Source organism: Poecilia latipinna, unplaced genomic scaffold, assembly GCF_001443285.1.
Source record: "Poecilia latipinna isolate Pla-1442-1.1 unplaced genomic scaffold, P_latipinna-1.0 Scaffold155, whole genome shotgun sequence".
Classification (NCBI taxonomy): domain Eukaryota; kingdom Metazoa; phylum Chordata; class Actinopteri; order Cyprinodontiformes; family Poeciliidae; genus Poecilia; species Poecilia latipinna.
In genome coordinates this window covers 253416-269540 of record NW_015112771.1, presented here as the reverse complement: position 1 = coordinate 269540, position 16125 = coordinate 253416, and the positions used below count along the sequence as shown (strand labels likewise).

Sequence of the window (16125 nt, the reverse complement as noted above, 5' to 3'; positions counted from 1 at the left end):
TATATATATAAGAATTTACTGTTAATGTGAAAAGAGGATTTTGGACTGCTACACATCAATGCGGTCATTTTTCTCAGTAGCCTTGGTAAAAACAAATTTCTGGTCATCTTTGATTCATGGCTGGTGTGTGTGTGTGTGTGTGTGTGTGTGTGTGTGTGACTCTTGAAGGATCAACTTGAGCTTCAGTCAACTGCTTGTGAAACTGTTGAATTGGTTTTGATTCACTGGCCTCTCAAAGTTGCAGTTATACTGCTTGCTTTTCCACCTTTTTCTAACAAACTTTTTCCTTTCCCTCAATTTTACATTGATTTACTTAAAAATGACATTCCACACGATAGTTCATATTTTTTGTTATATTGAAAATAAAATTTTGCTACCATCTGGCACTCAGTTTTATGCCCATGTAAGCCTAATTTTCATACCAAATACCTAAATCTATATATATTGCTTTGCTATAATTAAACTAACTACTTGAATGAGCTGCTTTATTGCAAAAATAAGGATTTTTGTCTTATATAACTGTAAATATATAGATTTAAGAAGGAATTGAAGAAATTTAAACAGTGATGTTCAGGTTAAAATCAGTTATTTTTCATCCGTTTATATTGTACCCCTGCTTAATCCTAGTAGGGTCACTGGTACCACTCCCCAGTGGGTGGTAGGGCCTTGACAGGTTGTCAATCCATCACAAGGCAACAGAAACACACAATCATTCACTCTCACACTGGACTCGCTTGCTTGTGACAGTGTTGATAAATGTACCACACTTCAGCCCAAAATGAATGATTGTTAATTTTAAAACCACAATGGATTAAATGTGTAAGTGGTCCAGTAAAGTCTGAACTTAAAAACGACGTTCTATGAAGAAACCAACAATATGAGGTCACAGTTTTGGGCCAAATGTTTGGTTAAAACGACACAATCTCTGTCCCAGCAGCATAACCCAAGCCTCTGGACTGAATGAATAGCCCAGCAGTTTTCAGAGAGTGCGCGCTGTAATAAAGGGTGAGAATGGAAGTCATATGATCCCGAGGAGCAGACACAGGGGTTTGCATTTGCAAGGAAACTTGTTTTCCTCTTGCTTCCGTGTGAATCTGACAGAATTAGCTGTCTTATTGCTCACATCATTGTCTCTGTCCTGCTAGATAACAGCCTCATAATCTATCAAATGTCATCACCGTTTCCTCTGCTTCTTTCTGACTCTTTTTCTTCAGCGTGACTTCTGGGTTTGCTATGAGGGCAGCTCCTAGGAGTACTTCACAGGGCAACTTTTGAAGGATGCCGGAAATTCTGTAAGCCATCCCTAGATTTTCACGCTTGTAGTTGGTTTTTACACTTTATCTTCACCATAGGCAGTAATGAACATGTCCATGTCCTTGAGTGATGTCAGAAATAGCAGCTGTGCACATGATGCACAAACCACATGCAAAGATAGGGAAAATTTGATTACTCCATAGTGTCTTGGAGAAGCATTTGATATTGTACACATTCTTTTCTCAAAATCCTAAACTGTATTGTAATATATTGGGATTTGCTATGATAGACCAACACAAAGTAAATTATGAACGCACAGTGAAAGAATAAATATATTTTTCAATAAAACATCGTTAAAAAAAAGTGTGCTCAGCCTTCCCGAGTCAATACTTTGGGGAACCATTTTTCTCTGCATGTTTAGACTAAATTTTTTCAGTCTAAATAAATTATATACAATCTAAAAAAGTTTGAGCTATTTTGCAAAGTGGGGGGCACATACATATACTTTTATTCAAACTATTCCTCCTCTCCATCATGCCCACCCTTGCCACACCATGACATTGCCACCACCATGTCTCATGTTTCCCAATTTACATTTTCTGAAACAATTAGTATTTAAATCTAGGCCAGAGAGTTAGAGCACCTTCACCAGACATGTTTTATGCGACATGGTTTCCCCCGTTGACAGATGGACAACCACAGTGTAGGTGGACGTTCATGTCTTGGTAGGTATGCAGTTGTACCATGTGGTTTCCATTTCCATGTCCCATGCATTGAGGAGTGCTCTGGGATAGGTTCAAAACTTGCTAAAAGTTATGTATAATCTACCCCTATTTATTCTTCTCCATATCTTTCTCCTTGACCTGTCTGCTGTATTTTTATCAAATAGATTGAAGTATGAGGTTTTAGTATGATGGTCAAGTGCTATGAACATTTTTGCAGGGCCCTCTGTCCACCACATATGTAATTTACCCAGCTGGTATTCTTAGTGCTCATCATTTAGTTGAATGAAGTGTGAGCTGTGATTTGTCTCTCCTCTCTTCTTTTCAGCATGATGCACTAGCGGTCAAAGGTGATCTTCTGAGGCAGAGATGAGTCTGACGTCCTGGTTCTTGGTAAGCAGCGGCGGGACGCGCCATCGTCTTCCCCGGGAGATGATCTTCGTCGGGAGGGATGATTGTGAGCTCATGCTGCAGGTACGATATGAACTTAATTCGCAGCTGCCCTTCCCTATGCTGACAAATATTCTGATAAATGAAAATGGAACTTACGGGGTTGTGTGTGATTCAGTCTCGCAGCGTGGACAAACAGCACGCTGTCATCAACTACGAACCAAACGCAGACGAACATAAAGTGAAGGACTTGGGCAGCTTAAATGGGGTGAGTTTTTGTGAGCTTGGAAACCTTAGCTTGGCTCCCCCAAATAAAGGTAATGCTAGACATGAGTCTAACTGCATGCACAGTGATACACCAGATATATTTAAATTCATGTATCTAAAAGTAAGGCCTTAAAAAGTCTTAAGTTCATTTAATAAAATGTAAGTAAGCCTTAAATAAGATAATCACAGGTCTTAAACTTTGTCTTGGTAGGACTATTTAATCTAATATCTGTAGTTTATTTTTCTCATGGAAAGTTAAGCAAACATTTCAGAAGCATGCAGACATTTTCATTACATTCTGTGACTTGAGGTGGTTGAGGCTACCGCTAACCAGCGACTTATATACCCTTCGTAGCAAGACAGGTTTTTTTTGTGTCTGTCATGTGAAAGTGTAAATTTATCATCAGTTGGCTGGCATTCTGTGCTAAAAAACTCATTAGTACTACAATATAAAATATGCAATTTTGTTTTGAACATTTCTGTCATGTTACGCATCTTTGCTTTTGTTTATTTTATTCACAATGGCCTTAAAATGTCTTAGAAAACCTTACATTTGAGTTGGTAAAATCTGCAGAAGCCCGACTTTAGACTACTTTTCAAAAATCAATTTCCTATGTAGTAACAACCATAACAACTAAATATCGTTATTTTGGCCCTACTGAACTACTTTGAGCTCTGCGCATGAAAGATGGTGGAGAGGTTTGCAAAGTGAACAGCTCGTTTTACACAGGTCTTAACCTTACGTTTTGCAGACTTTCGTCAACGACGTCAGAATACAGGAGCAAGACTACGTCACGCTGAAGACCGATGACAAACTGAGGTTTGGATACGATATCCTTCGGAAGTTCTACTGTGCAAAGAGGCCAAACTAAATGACTCTCACACACACGAACCACTGACAGCCGTGTAACTTTATCTGTTTGTGAATAGATGTGAACTCTCAGTGTACTCCGCCTGTTGCATTATACATAAGGCTAGTGCTTGTTTCTCAGTGCTCAGCAGACCTACCCAACATTTGCCTTAACCTACCTCACATACCAACCTGTTCACCGTGGTTCGAGGAGAGCTGCACATTCCCGAGGAGGCGCTCAAGGTTAGACAGCATGCTGTGCGGTGAAAAAATAAATAAATAAATAAAAGCTTGTTTGCAGACCAAGTGGATCTGTCTGCTCAAAACAGGACAGCCTTGTACTTTTTCCATGGCTTTGTGGTCAAAGAAATAAAAGAGTTCTGCTGAACCAATCTAATGCTTCACAGCTGATGAAAGCGCCGTTTCATCTTGTCAAGCCCAGGTAGCTGCAGAGAAAGGTTTTTATCTTAATGAGCTTGCAGAATTCCAGCGTTAATAGTTAGAAAGGCTTCAGTAACATGCAAAATGAGTACATACGGCAAAAACAGTCTGCATTCAGCTTATTCATTAGCTTGACATTATCGTGTTGCTTCCTTTCTTTTTCTCTGTAAACTCAAACGTCAGCATGAGAAGCTGAGCAGCCAGCTTCAGATGATCCAAAAGAAACCTGCAGAGAAATGTGAGGCGAAGCCTTCAGAGGCAGAAGCGGCGTCGGGCTCAGAAGGAGCCGCGTCAAAACCTCCAGAGTCCGGCAAACCCGAGGATAAGACAGTAGGTGAGGTTTAACATCCATGGAATAACTGAAAGTCCAACACAGCACACGCTATTTTGCAGGGTTGTTTTTTCTAACTTATGGATAAATTAGATATAATAAATGAAAACGCATCAAAAGATTAGTGGTAGAAAAATTGTTAGAAGAATTGCACCAACCCACACACTTCCCAGTAACTTGATATTTTCCTGTCTAATTGTATAGGAGCTGCACATTCTGCATTAGTTTCTTGAATCTTATTGCAGATTTTTACCTTTCTGATATCCTAGTATGGAATTTAATTCTCTGAAAAAATGTCTGAATTTTTTTTTTCCTTTGGTCGCCCGAATCCTCCCCTTACAAGATAGAGAGGGCAAGCTTGAAAGGATGAAACCTGGGAATTTTTGTCATATGTGCAGACTTATTTTTACCTGCAGAATAATCTGGGTCAGTTTGTCAAGTCGACAAAACATTCCCAAGATGGGAACAAATGGACTTCCTGTGGCCAAAGTCCAGCTGTAGTAGCACGGTGGATAAAGACTTAGCATACCTCCATAGAGGAAACAGTTTACTTTTCCGTAGCTTCTTACTATTTCTATAGTTTTTTACGTCTTGAGATGTGCAGTAACACCTTCCACACAAAAGCGTATCGCTTTTACTGCAGCATGGTCGCACTTTAACCTAATGCATTCACTGATTGGAAAAGGATTATATACTTTAGTTTCCATCTGGTCAGGCTTGATCAAGCTGAAAATTTGTTCGTTCCAGTCGCTAGGTGATTTATTTTCTTTCTTTCTTTTTTTTTGTTCCACTTACATTTTTCAATTTGGGGAAAATGGTTAACTGTGAAGTTTGCACCCAGTTCAAACAGTCTTCTCCACATTACAAGCTCCCCCATGCGCCGCTCCTAAATCTCTCCTCCATTCAATAAGACTAACCAGTACATTGGTTTTAACAGGAGACATAGCAGTTTTACACAGGGGCACGCCCCTTTATGGGCAGCCTGCTTGGTGGGGAGACGGAGACACCGATGATCAGCAGCCTGGAAAACCTGACGAAAAAACCTCTGATAGGAAGAAGGAAAAGGCAGAAACGGGTACGATCAGTTTTTCAGAAATATCACTTGACCAATGCTATTTTCGGAATCCTAAGATGTAATAAAGGAAGTAAGAAATTATGAAGTTTAATTTGTCAAATCTCTTCTCCTTGTTATAGACACCAAGAGAAGTGCAGAGATCCCAAAGTCTTTGCCTCAAGCAGTCTCAAATCAAGAACCTAGCTACTTTGAAATTCCAACAAAGGATGCTCCCGTCGCAGCTAAACTCAGTGAACTTCCTCCACAAGATCAAGAGACCAACGCTTCCGCTGCTGCTGTGGAGCCTATCCACGGCCATGCCTCGTTCACCATCGAGTTCGACCCCGGGGCGTCAGGCAAAATGTTGGTGAAGGATCGGGTGGCAAAAGTAGGACCAGAGACCCGACCCCGCCCAAAGAGGGCTGGCGGAGAAGACCTGAGTCCGCTTCAGACAGCCATGGTGGCAGCGGAGGTTAAAGTTGCTGACTGGCTGGCCCAGAATGAGCTGCCATTGGCTCTGAAAGAGACGGTGGCAGAGGATGATGGAGAGAGTGTGAAAAGCGATGTTCCTGTGCATCTCAGGAGTCTCAAAGGTGCGTGATGAAATGTGTTACAGCATTTGGTTAATTTCTTCCTTTACACAGTCATTTCTTGGACATTCTAATGTGTCACGCACACACGGCAGGCAGTAAACACGAGGATGGCACTCAGAGCGATTCAGAGAATGCTCTTGGAGAGCAGCGCAGGGCCGCAGCGCAGGAGGAGCGCTCATGGGGGCTTTGGGGTGGCGCCGGCATAAAAGAAGGTCGTGCAAATGTACCAGAAGGCCTGTTTGCAGAAGAGGACAGCCCTGCAAGGCGCTGCAAGTCTTCAGCATCGAAAAGGCAGAGCGGGCTGGTGGAAAGGCGGCGTGGCTCGGCACCACATCAGCATGGTGGTCGTGAAGAGTGCTACGGACACAGAGATGAATATAGCGACAGAGGGACTTACACCATTGAGCTGGAGAACGGAGCCAATGAAGAGGAAGAGGCTAGGAAACTGATTGACAAGGTAAAGGTTAGACATCTTTTTCTGTACTTTTTTCTTATCAGATCACAAAAATTCTTTTGGCTTTATTTCATTTTCATTTGTGTCTTCCAGGTATTTGGTGTGGATGAGCAGCGTGTTTCCAGGATGGGGGGAATTGATCAAAGAGAGAGGTTGTCTTCACAGAGGTCTGGTTCGAGAGACAGAGGAAAGCCTGGACGTCTGGAGACAGAGGTGCAGAAGCATTCTTCTGACTTAAAGTGATTAACCAAGACTAAATCTGTTTTTAGCAATACACGAGTACAATTCATTTTTTTCTCGTGATTTAGCTCTTGCCTGAAGAGTTGATGGTTGGTGGTCCTCGTTGGGTGTCACAGTGGGCTACTCTTGCTGCCAGCCACATTCGGACAGATCCTGAGGGATCCGGAGGGGACAGTCACACCCTGGTCATAGAGGACAGAGGTACTCAGTTTAGGTCATAAGATCACTCACATCATTTATTTTGCATATCTATTGAAAAGTATTTTTATACACTTTGCAACTTTGAAACTGCATCAATAACAAAAAGCCTATAAAGCCTCATGGTAGCAGTTTTATGCCTAAATGGTTTTTAGATGACAAAAGATTATTACAATCCCAAAACATTTGAAGCAATGGCTTATGGGGAGTTTAAACCTATGATTTCTGTTAATGGTGCAACTCAAGATTAAAACATAGAAGGAAGGGAGAAAGAAGGACTAATTGGTGGATGGAAGGATACAGCTTTGAATAGATGGTGGTAGGTTGGTTGGTTGGTTGGTTGGTTGGTTGGTTGGTTGGTTGGTTGGTTGGTTGGTTGGTTGGTCGGATGGACGGATGGACGGACGGACGGACGGACGGACGGACGGACGGACGGACGGACGGACGGACGGACGGATGGATGGATTTAATGCCATTTCATGAAAAGATTTTCTCATTTTTCAGCAGAAATAAGTGGATCCAGCCATATGGCCTCTGTGCACACTGAACGTAAGAGGAGAACCCTACCACAGCTACCTGGTGAAGAACTTAACCTGGGAAGGAAGACCCAGGGTGGATGTCTGAACACAGATATGGGTGAAAAGCAGGATACAGAGCTTCAGGAGAAAGAGAATCCAGATGAAAGGCTATCCAGAGGAAAGAAACAAAGTGTTCAAGGCACTGGAGGTGTGGGCAGTCAGAGCGGTAGCCCAAGTCGATCTTCTCCGGCCAAATCACAGGACAGTGGTGGTGGTAAATCAAGTCAGTCGGGTGTCCTGAGCAAAGTCCCTCCACGTCCACTGACCAGTGGACAGAAGAGAATGGAGGAGGCAAGGAGGAGAAAGAAGGATGAGGAGAAGGCTAGAGAGAGCACCGGGAAACCACTACTGAGGCAGGAGAGTTTCACTGTGGAGAAACCGAGCTCCAGTGTGCCCATAGAACTTATTCCACGTATCGATGCCTACACAGGAGCCAAAACTCAGAGTAGGGACGGGGGCATAGACAGTGTCTCTATGCAGAAAGACTCAGAAGCTGTGGCAGCTTTTCTAGAGAGCACTGTGTCGGACCAAGGTGATCCTCCAAGTCAGTCTATTGAAGGTTCCATGTCTCCAGAGTCAGACGTAGACACAACAAGCACAGTTAGTCAAGCTGATGGCATTAGAAAAGTAGTTCAGAAACGCAGGATACTAACCGGGCAGCAAAAGGAGAGAACGGTGGTCTGCACCTCTAACAAGGGCCCTACTGGGAGCAGAGAGCCTCTGGACAGGAGGGGGAAGAACAGAACATCTGGCCCTCAACAACCAAGTCACCCCTCAACATCCTTGGACCTTACTGACGATGACATCAACTCCAACTCCCTCCTTTCCGACTCACAACCTATCTCCACACAAGACTCAAGGAGTTCAAACCTTAGAGGCCAAACAGTTGGGGCCAGCACCAAGTCGAGTCGGGCCAAGATGACACAGCCGTCACCTTCTTCTGCCCCAAACAAAGCCAGTAATGTTCCCAAGCCGAGACCCACTCGGACATCCCTGTTGAGGCGAGCCCGCCTGGGGGAGTCATCAGATACCGAACCTGCTGATATGGACCGGATGTCAGTGGCTTCTGAGGCATCAACTGCCAGTTCCACATCCAGGACAGGGATAGCAAGAAGGGGAATGTCTAGAATAGAGGCTCTAGCACAACCAAGGAGACCAAGGGTCGGGTCTCCATCTGCCCAGAGCGACTCGGAGGCCACCGTGGCTAAAAGCAGAGGGCCGAGCGGCCGAAGTGCAGCAGGAGATTACGCTCTCAGACAGGGATTGAGAGGTTCAAATGTGGCTTCACTATCCGGACCCAGAGCCAGAGCTAACAGTGCCTCCAAGCTGCCTGATAAAACTAAGGGAACATCATCATATGGGCATATTACACCTGCATGTAAGTGGAAAATCTTTCACCAGAATCCATGTTGTCTGTCACTGAAATCTGTTCACCAATCTCTTTGGTGTCAATGCCTGTGTTTCCATCATTGTTCTTTTATATCATTGTTCATTTTGAATTGCATAACCATTAGAAAATGTTTGTGCAAAATGACAGAATGACTTCTTTCATTTTGCAAAAAAAAACGTTTTTATGCTCATTTGACTTTTCCAAAAAGGAAATAATGTCATTTAGTTTAGTTGTCTTTCATAATCGATCACTTTGCTCCTTCTTGTCCAAATGTGCTGGTTTTGTTTGTTTCGGTTAATATTTACTGTAAAAGGCAACATCAGCACTGATTTTCAGACATTTTTGAAGTCCAAATTCCCTTGTTGGTTTTTCTGGCGCAACAAAAATGTTTAGAATTTTTCTTTTCAAAACGTTTGTTTGCCTTGAAGCCAGTCAACCCACTCGTGCCTAGATGATGCTGTCTTCATATTCTCCATAACCAGAAATCTTTGTGTGTTGAAGGTTTAGCTTCTTTCGTATCTTCTTTTAAGCTGGGACTCGGTGGCGCCGTGTTCCTGTGGAGTATGCATCCACCTCTGAGGATGAGTACGGCTCAAATCGCCACATATCCAAGCAGGGGCCTACGAGGCCATTCCCTTCGACCCGAGTTGCCCAGTTAGGAGGTTCAGCTCCAGCAACGCCCAACCCTGCAGGCCTGACCAGCTTGAAGCAGAATTCCAGGGACCAGGATGAGTACATGAGAGACTGGACAGCGCACAGTGAAGAAATAGCCAGGTGCGTGGGTGAGAAGAGCTCAAAAGCATGCAATATGAAGTCCATTTTTAGATGGGACAATGAGGATGTCAGCTCCTTCCAAAAATGCTGTTGTTACTTTCGCCGCATGGGATGTTTGGTTTTTTTTTCATTGCTTTTTATTTGTGCAGCTCTGATCGTAGTTTCTGGTATGTGTGAGCATGAGGTATGGGATGATAAACACTAGCACATAGAAAGGAAGTTGACATTTTTAGGTGTAATGTAATGATGTCATTGCTTTTTACTTGTTAATCAGGATCAGCCAGGATTTAGCCAAAGATTTAGCAATGCTGGCACGAGAGATTCATGATGTGGCTGGAGAGATTGACTCAGTCAGTCCTGCAGCAACTGACCCCGGAGCTCTGGTACAAACACATCACATGAGCATCAACACTGCTGACCAAACAAATATTTATTTATAAGACTGCATAACTGAGCTAATGTTTGAATTCTCTATAATTATTATTAATTTCCTTTAGTTGGATGAGTCGGTATTTGATGAAGGTTTGGATCTGGGTGGTTCCACCAAAGAGCAGAGCAGGATTCCGGCAGGCGAGGGGCGAACCGTGGAGCTACGACAACGAAGCTCAAACGACCAGAGCTCTCGCTCGATCCGTCGACAGACATGGAATAGAGACGATGTGAGTCCGAGCCCCGTTATCGAACATCAGTTAGTCGTACATTTTGCACAGGTGTTTCACATGCAAGAGCGCTTGCTGAGGAGGACAGATTGCTTCAAAGTCAACAACTCCATGCAGTAACTTGGGTTTTCCAGTTGGCTTTGTTTGATCCACTGACTGTGACTGTAATGACAATCATATTGGACTGTATGAGACTTTGCAGTCTGATTCTACTGCAATAAATTGGACTAATTTAAACTGAAATTGGGCCAATTTGAATTCTATAAAACTGGCTATAAAATGGCCGCAGCTTGTAATTTGGCACATTGTGAGTAAAACTAAATTAAATTAAACTATTAACGATGCCGTGATATTGTCGAGACGAGTTAATTTAGGAAGGTGCAGGCACAAAACGGTGTATAATAATATATGGTCCTCAAATATATGCAACAGAAAACACTGCTCATCACACCTAACACACCATCCCTCTGTGAAACATTGTGGTGGCCGTGACATACTGTGGAAATCCATTTTCATGAAAATCTTTCATTAAGTTAAATTCATCCACAAAAAAATCCCTGTCCAGGTTGAAAATAAGTTAAATGAACTTCTATGTTGGATGAAAAGTCGCTTGCTCATGCCCTTGTCCAGTACAAGGTACTGCATGTATCCCCAGTTTCCACAATCCATTTCTTCATTCTGACCTCAGAAACTGGAGTTAAATGTAAAGAGAATAAAATAAATAAATCAACTTAAACTGTATTGTAATCATTCCTATCAGAACAAGTACAGTTAGAACATTTACAGTTTTTTCTCTCCCTTTTTTTTCCATCAGCTGTACCTTGACAATGTGCTGCTTGCTTCTGTGACTCAACTTTCGACCAGAATACGACAGTCTGTGGACAAAACTACCTGTAAAGTCAGGTAAGCCTTGTAAACTAACCGCGTACTTATCGGCTGTTAACACAGAAATAAATTACTGTCGTGTATTTATGTATTCTGTGTTTTCTGTTAGAACTGGACAAATTGACAAAGTCTGAATGGCAAATCAACGAGATTTTCTCTGTCAAACAGAACTACATTTTGTCATTAGGACGAAAGCTCGAAGGTTTTAGGGTTTTACAATCTGCAGACATTGCCAGAAAGAAATTATCTGAACTGTCAGCTAATACTTCTAACAATAGCTATATTAAGCGTTTTTCTTCTATTGTGCTTTTATCTATTTTTATCTGAACTCGGCCTCCAGGATTCTTTTCAAGGATAAGGAAAGAAAATGGGATGAGATTGAGACCAAACTGCAAGCAGAGCACGACTCCTTAGTTCTCAAGAGCTCCAACAAGGTGATGAATGTTTCTGATATTCTCAGTTACTCCTCTTGATTATACTGCTTGATTTTTAAGCAGGCTTTTTGCTGTCTGTCAGATGTTAAATTATGTTGAGGTTATTTGAACTTTGCACCTGCATGAATTTGGGCATGATGCTAACTCAATCCAATAAGCAAATAAGAAGTGAAACAGACTGCTCAATCCGGCTGTGTTGATTATTTTATTGACAGTGCAAGTTCTCAAGCAAGACTTTGAAACACAGCCAAAATATATTCCTTTTAACAACTATTGCTGTTTCATTGTTGCAGTGTTTTAAATACAGTTAATTACAGCAAAATCCATTTGATGCACAGTCCCATGAGTTCATGGCCCTTTTTTTAAACAATATAAATCGGTGTACAAATTAAATGTGTTAGCTGACCAATGTCCTATTTTTAAACAAACCTTGTTTTTCACCCTGTAGCGTTTCAAATGCAGCTAAATACTGTTTCAGGTTAAAAAAAAAACCATTTTGCTAATATATACTTATATACAGTAATTGATACATTTTTTTTGTAATCTAAAATAATCATTGACTCATAGTTGCATAGTCAAAATACCTAAATCTAAATTCCACCAATTGCTTATTAATACGAATATTACTAATTTCCATTCCTTAGTTGCCTGATGTCACTAAACAGCATCAAACCCAAAATTAGAAATATCTCTTAGAATGTTGTTCCCATGTTCTCTATTCTGATTTAACAGTTGTAGAAATCATTACCGAGTCTACATATCTGTTTTTTTATTACTGGGGACTCTAGCTCAAGGCTAAGACGATTTACCAAGTTTATCAGTCAGATTGCATGTAGTCTGCACATTGCACCCTTCTGCTACCATGAACATTACATAGTTCACACTCCAAACACTAGATGGCATTAAAGCACTTCTTAGTCAGTGTCAAGTAACATTTGGTATTCATACACCACCTTAACTTTATTCACAATGAAACAGGTTCAAAACTAAATAGCTTCACTGGTCCATAAGGGGTCAACAAAATTGTTAATTTTTCTAGAGAAAGACTAAAATGTCATTTTAGAATTAATTATAGTGATATTTTGAACTTTATCAAAAATATGCACTAGTCTCATGTATTCTTTTGTTACTACGGCACAATTATTCACCACATCATGATGATATATCCTGTAGGGACTCTTAATGCAGTGATAAGTCATCCTTTGGATGCTCTTTGCATTTTGTATTCATTTCCTTGTCTGTTCATTGGGTTCTTCTCAGTTGAAGGTTACTGTTTCTTTAAGAGATTCTGGCGTTTTCTGTTTGGTCTGTATGTTTGGACGTTCATAGCTAAAACACAGTTGTAGTTACAATTGGTGCTCCAGAATAAATGACACACATCTAGTGGAGTCAAAAAGGAAAAAAAGACAGCAGAGTTGTTTCTTTTGCAATAAAATGCATTGATGTTTTTGGTTTTAACATTAAAAAATGACCTGTAAAGACCTGTTATTGCTTCTGTGATTGCTTTTGCAAGACGTTGAAGCTGTACTCTTATTCACTGCTTATTTCAAATAACAGATAAAACAAATATAGAGAAAAAAGTTACAAGTTTAGCCCCATTTAACCTTTCTATGGTGTAGGGAGATACATTTTTACATCAGTGTGTCCTCACATGAACCTGTAACAGAAATGTCAGACCAAGTCACAAAGCTTGTAAAACATTACTCTTTATAAAGACCTCAGCTCCAAATTTTTCTGCAGCAAAAAGAAATTAGTTGGGCTGATTGGCTCAGTGTTTGAGAACCTTACTTACTTAATCACATCCTCAAGCATCCTTCATCTGTCTAAATTGTGTTCTTAACAGGAGATTTCAACAATTATTCAAGACCTGAAGAGTGTGGAGAAGCAACTTTCAGGTATGGGCATAATAGCCCTTCATCACAAAAATAAGCTGCCATATGAAAATTATTTTATGCATAGTATTTCTGGTGAATTTGGTGCTAAACGTTGCCGGGGTTATGTTGCTTGGTTGTTCTGCTCAGTTATCGATATGATGGTGGACCCAGACGGCACTCTGGATGCCCTGTCCAGCATGGGCCTGACAAGTCCTCTAAGTGACCAGAGGACGAGTCCTGGGAGTCAGCAGGGGGCACAGGCGTTGCATTCCAGAACAGAGACAAAGACATCCAGCACACCGTCAGCACCCAGGCGTGAAGAACTTTCTGGCGAGCCCTGTGGATCCTCAGAGCGTACAGAAGAGACGAAGCAAGGCAAGAGTGTTGCATCCGAAAACTGACCAAGAAAATTACATCCAATGATTCTTTTATATATATAAAAACTGACAGGACATCCTTGGAAAAGACATTGTTGTGGGGTTTAGTTATTTTTATGGCTTTTTTTTGTCTCGCTGAAGTTATAAGAAGGTGAGTGAAGCTTTTGTCAAGGCAAAGTTTGTTGACTGTGTTGTCAGATGTATCATTTTGGATCTTCAGCGTGTCAAAAGGAAATGCAGTTAAGAAAAGACTGAAGTATTTAAACTGAGCCATGTGTCTTTGTGTTGCAGGTTAGTTTTGTCCAATATACTTAAACAAAATGAGATAAAAGCATATTGATGGAGTGTTAAAACTGAGCTTGTCTTGGTTTTTAAATGAGGTAATACTGACCTCAAGTCCCTGCTCCAGACAAAAGTCCCATAATAGTAAAACAGACACAGAATCCTAATTTATAGGGCAGATATCCTGATTTTCTTTCTTTTTTTTTTGTTTTACAAACATACAGCTTCCTGTCGATTCATACTTAATTTTTCTGATTCCATAAAATATTTATACACATTTTGGAAGTATTTTATTTTTACTTTTAACTTTAACTAATGACATCAAACCAATTGGTTCAGTCCAGCAACTGGTGTAATGTAATGCAATCTATGAACATGAGTAGATGTTTAGCAGTGAGAAACCAAAAATAAAAATGAAAAACACCAAAAGACAGACTAGTCATGCCTAATCAACTTTATGCTTACAAACAGCTCAAGTGTCTGGCTGCTGACTCCCTGCTGGAGCTTTACTACTTACTTTATATTATCAACATTTTTTTTTTCCTTTTTGACACATTCATGTTCAACAGGTCTTTTCAAATATACTATCAGAAACTTAGTATCCAGGTTGCAGGTCATCATACATATAAGATGCTAATGTTCTGTTTTAAGAGGCGTGACTACATAGGCTTTGTTTTGCTGTCAACAACAAACAGATTTGAAAGACAATGAAAAGACTAATTTGATTATTTTTAATTGTTTCTATTGTTAGAGGTTTTATGGATCCACAATGTGATATTTGCCCTATACAGAGATCCAACTGTATCAGAACAGAAACCAAAACAAATCTGATTAAGTGTCCTTTTTTTGCTGCCATAGTTATTTATTTAAATAAATATAAAGTACTTTTCCAAGTCTTTCCTGTTTATCCGTCTTTCTCTGTGCTGACTTTCCAATCTCAAATCTCCATTATGACTTCTTCTTAGGAAATGAACTGGCCTTGCAGGGCGTCTTTAGTTGAAGTTCCTCTTAATGTCCTCTCCTTGTGTTAATGTGGTTGGAATTCAGTGTATCAGAACAGAACCTGGTTGTTATTAGACAATATAAAGGCAAACGTAGCTCATGGGGTACATTTTTCTCTCGCAAACGAATTTTGTCACAAGTGCCCTGGATCAAACAATCAGTGGAGACAGTAGGAAATAAAGTTTGAGGTGGAGTTTGTTCCTTCGGAGGCTTGAAGTGCTGATAAACTTGCATCGTCTCATTAATCTTTGCGGGACCAGGACATGACGTTCCTAAACGACACACGTTTATCATGTTTATGTCTTTCACCAAAAGCAGGGTTTAAAACCAGCTACCAGGACATGAGGGGTTCCACAAACGGACCGCTAACAAAATGTTGTGTCAGTGCCAGCATAGACAGGGACTACCTCTGAGTCCTGCAGCTGCATTTTACTATTTATGATGCAACCAAACAGGTGACTGTCTAATGACCGTAGGCTTTCAAACGTCTTGCCTCAAACCAATGTTTACACTTGAATGTACCCTAAAAAGATCTATCTAAAAAAAAAAACTTTAGCCAAAACAGTTTTGATAGAGACAAATTACTTTGTGCTCAGCACGCTTTCTCTATAATTCTGCAAATTTGTTGAAGCATTTGATGATGTTTGTTTTTCTTTTTTTTTTCTTTTTTTGATGTTTGTATGACTTTATTTTGTAATCTTGTTGGGTTAGATGTTGACCTTGCAATACATGTCTCGTTTGTCTCATTTACAATAAAATGCATGATCATCATGACCTATTTTTGGACTGTCTTTGTTGTTATTTAACTGGATAAAAAAAACAAAAAAAATACTTTTGGATAATTATTTGCAAATGACTAAAGCTGCTTTATAAATTGCAGATTTGGATCTTCTATGCAAATGTAACCAACTAAGTATGACACAGAGACAGAGGATTATATTGGGATGTTTTAAATCTAAATGCTGTAGATTTATACTGGTTTTTGCTCTTAGATAGTTCATTTTTTGTTAGTCTGTGGTTAGAGTTTAGATACTTTAGACCTGTACAGTGCATAGCCAAAGCTTTAAAACATATTT

The 16125-nt window shown here is 40.6% G+C and overlaps 1 protein-coding gene across 6 annotated transcripts in view; it reads left to right on the top strand.

Annotated features, from left to right (window-relative positions):
- Nucleotides 1-15823, top strand: part of cep170ab (centrosomal protein 170Ab) — a 20187-nt gene extending 4364 nt beyond the window's left edge. For 3 of the 6 annotated variants that reach the window (XM_015029514.1, XM_015029516.1, XM_015029515.1), the window contains exons 2-20: nt 1215-1292; nt 2305-2450; nt 2545-2634; nt 3386-3464; nt 3668-3726; nt 4108-4258; nt 5193-5330; nt 5450-5902; nt 5995-6365; nt 6450-6569; nt 6665-6797; nt 7299-8750; nt 9293-9536; nt 9811-9919; nt 10034-10195; nt 11010-11098; nt 11421-11514; nt 13358-13409; nt 13536-15823. In XM_015029514.1, the coding sequence (XP_014885000.1) occupies nt 2346-2450; nt 2545-2634; nt 3386-3464; nt 3668-3726; nt 4108-4258; nt 5193-5330; nt 5450-5902; nt 5995-6365; nt 6450-6569; nt 6665-6797; nt 7299-8750; nt 9293-9536; nt 9811-9919; nt 10034-10195; nt 11010-11098; nt 11421-11514; nt 13358-13409; nt 13536-13789 (4155 nt within the window). In that variant the 5' untranslated portion in view covers nt 1215-1292; nt 2305-2345 and the 3' untranslated portion in view covers nt 13790-15823. The remainder of the gene's footprint in view (nt 1-1214; nt 1293-2304; nt 2451-2544; nt 2635-3385; nt 3465-3667; nt 3727-4107; nt 4259-5192; nt 5331-5449; nt 5903-5994; nt 6366-6449; nt 6570-6664; nt 6798-7298; nt 8751-9292; nt 9537-9810; nt 9920-10033; nt 10196-11009; nt 11099-11420; nt 11515-13357; nt 13410-13535) is intronic. The other 3 variants (XM_015029519.1, XM_015029518.1, XM_015029517.1) reach the window with 3 other exon arrangements.
- Nucleotides 15824-16125: the final 302 nt, after the last annotated feature.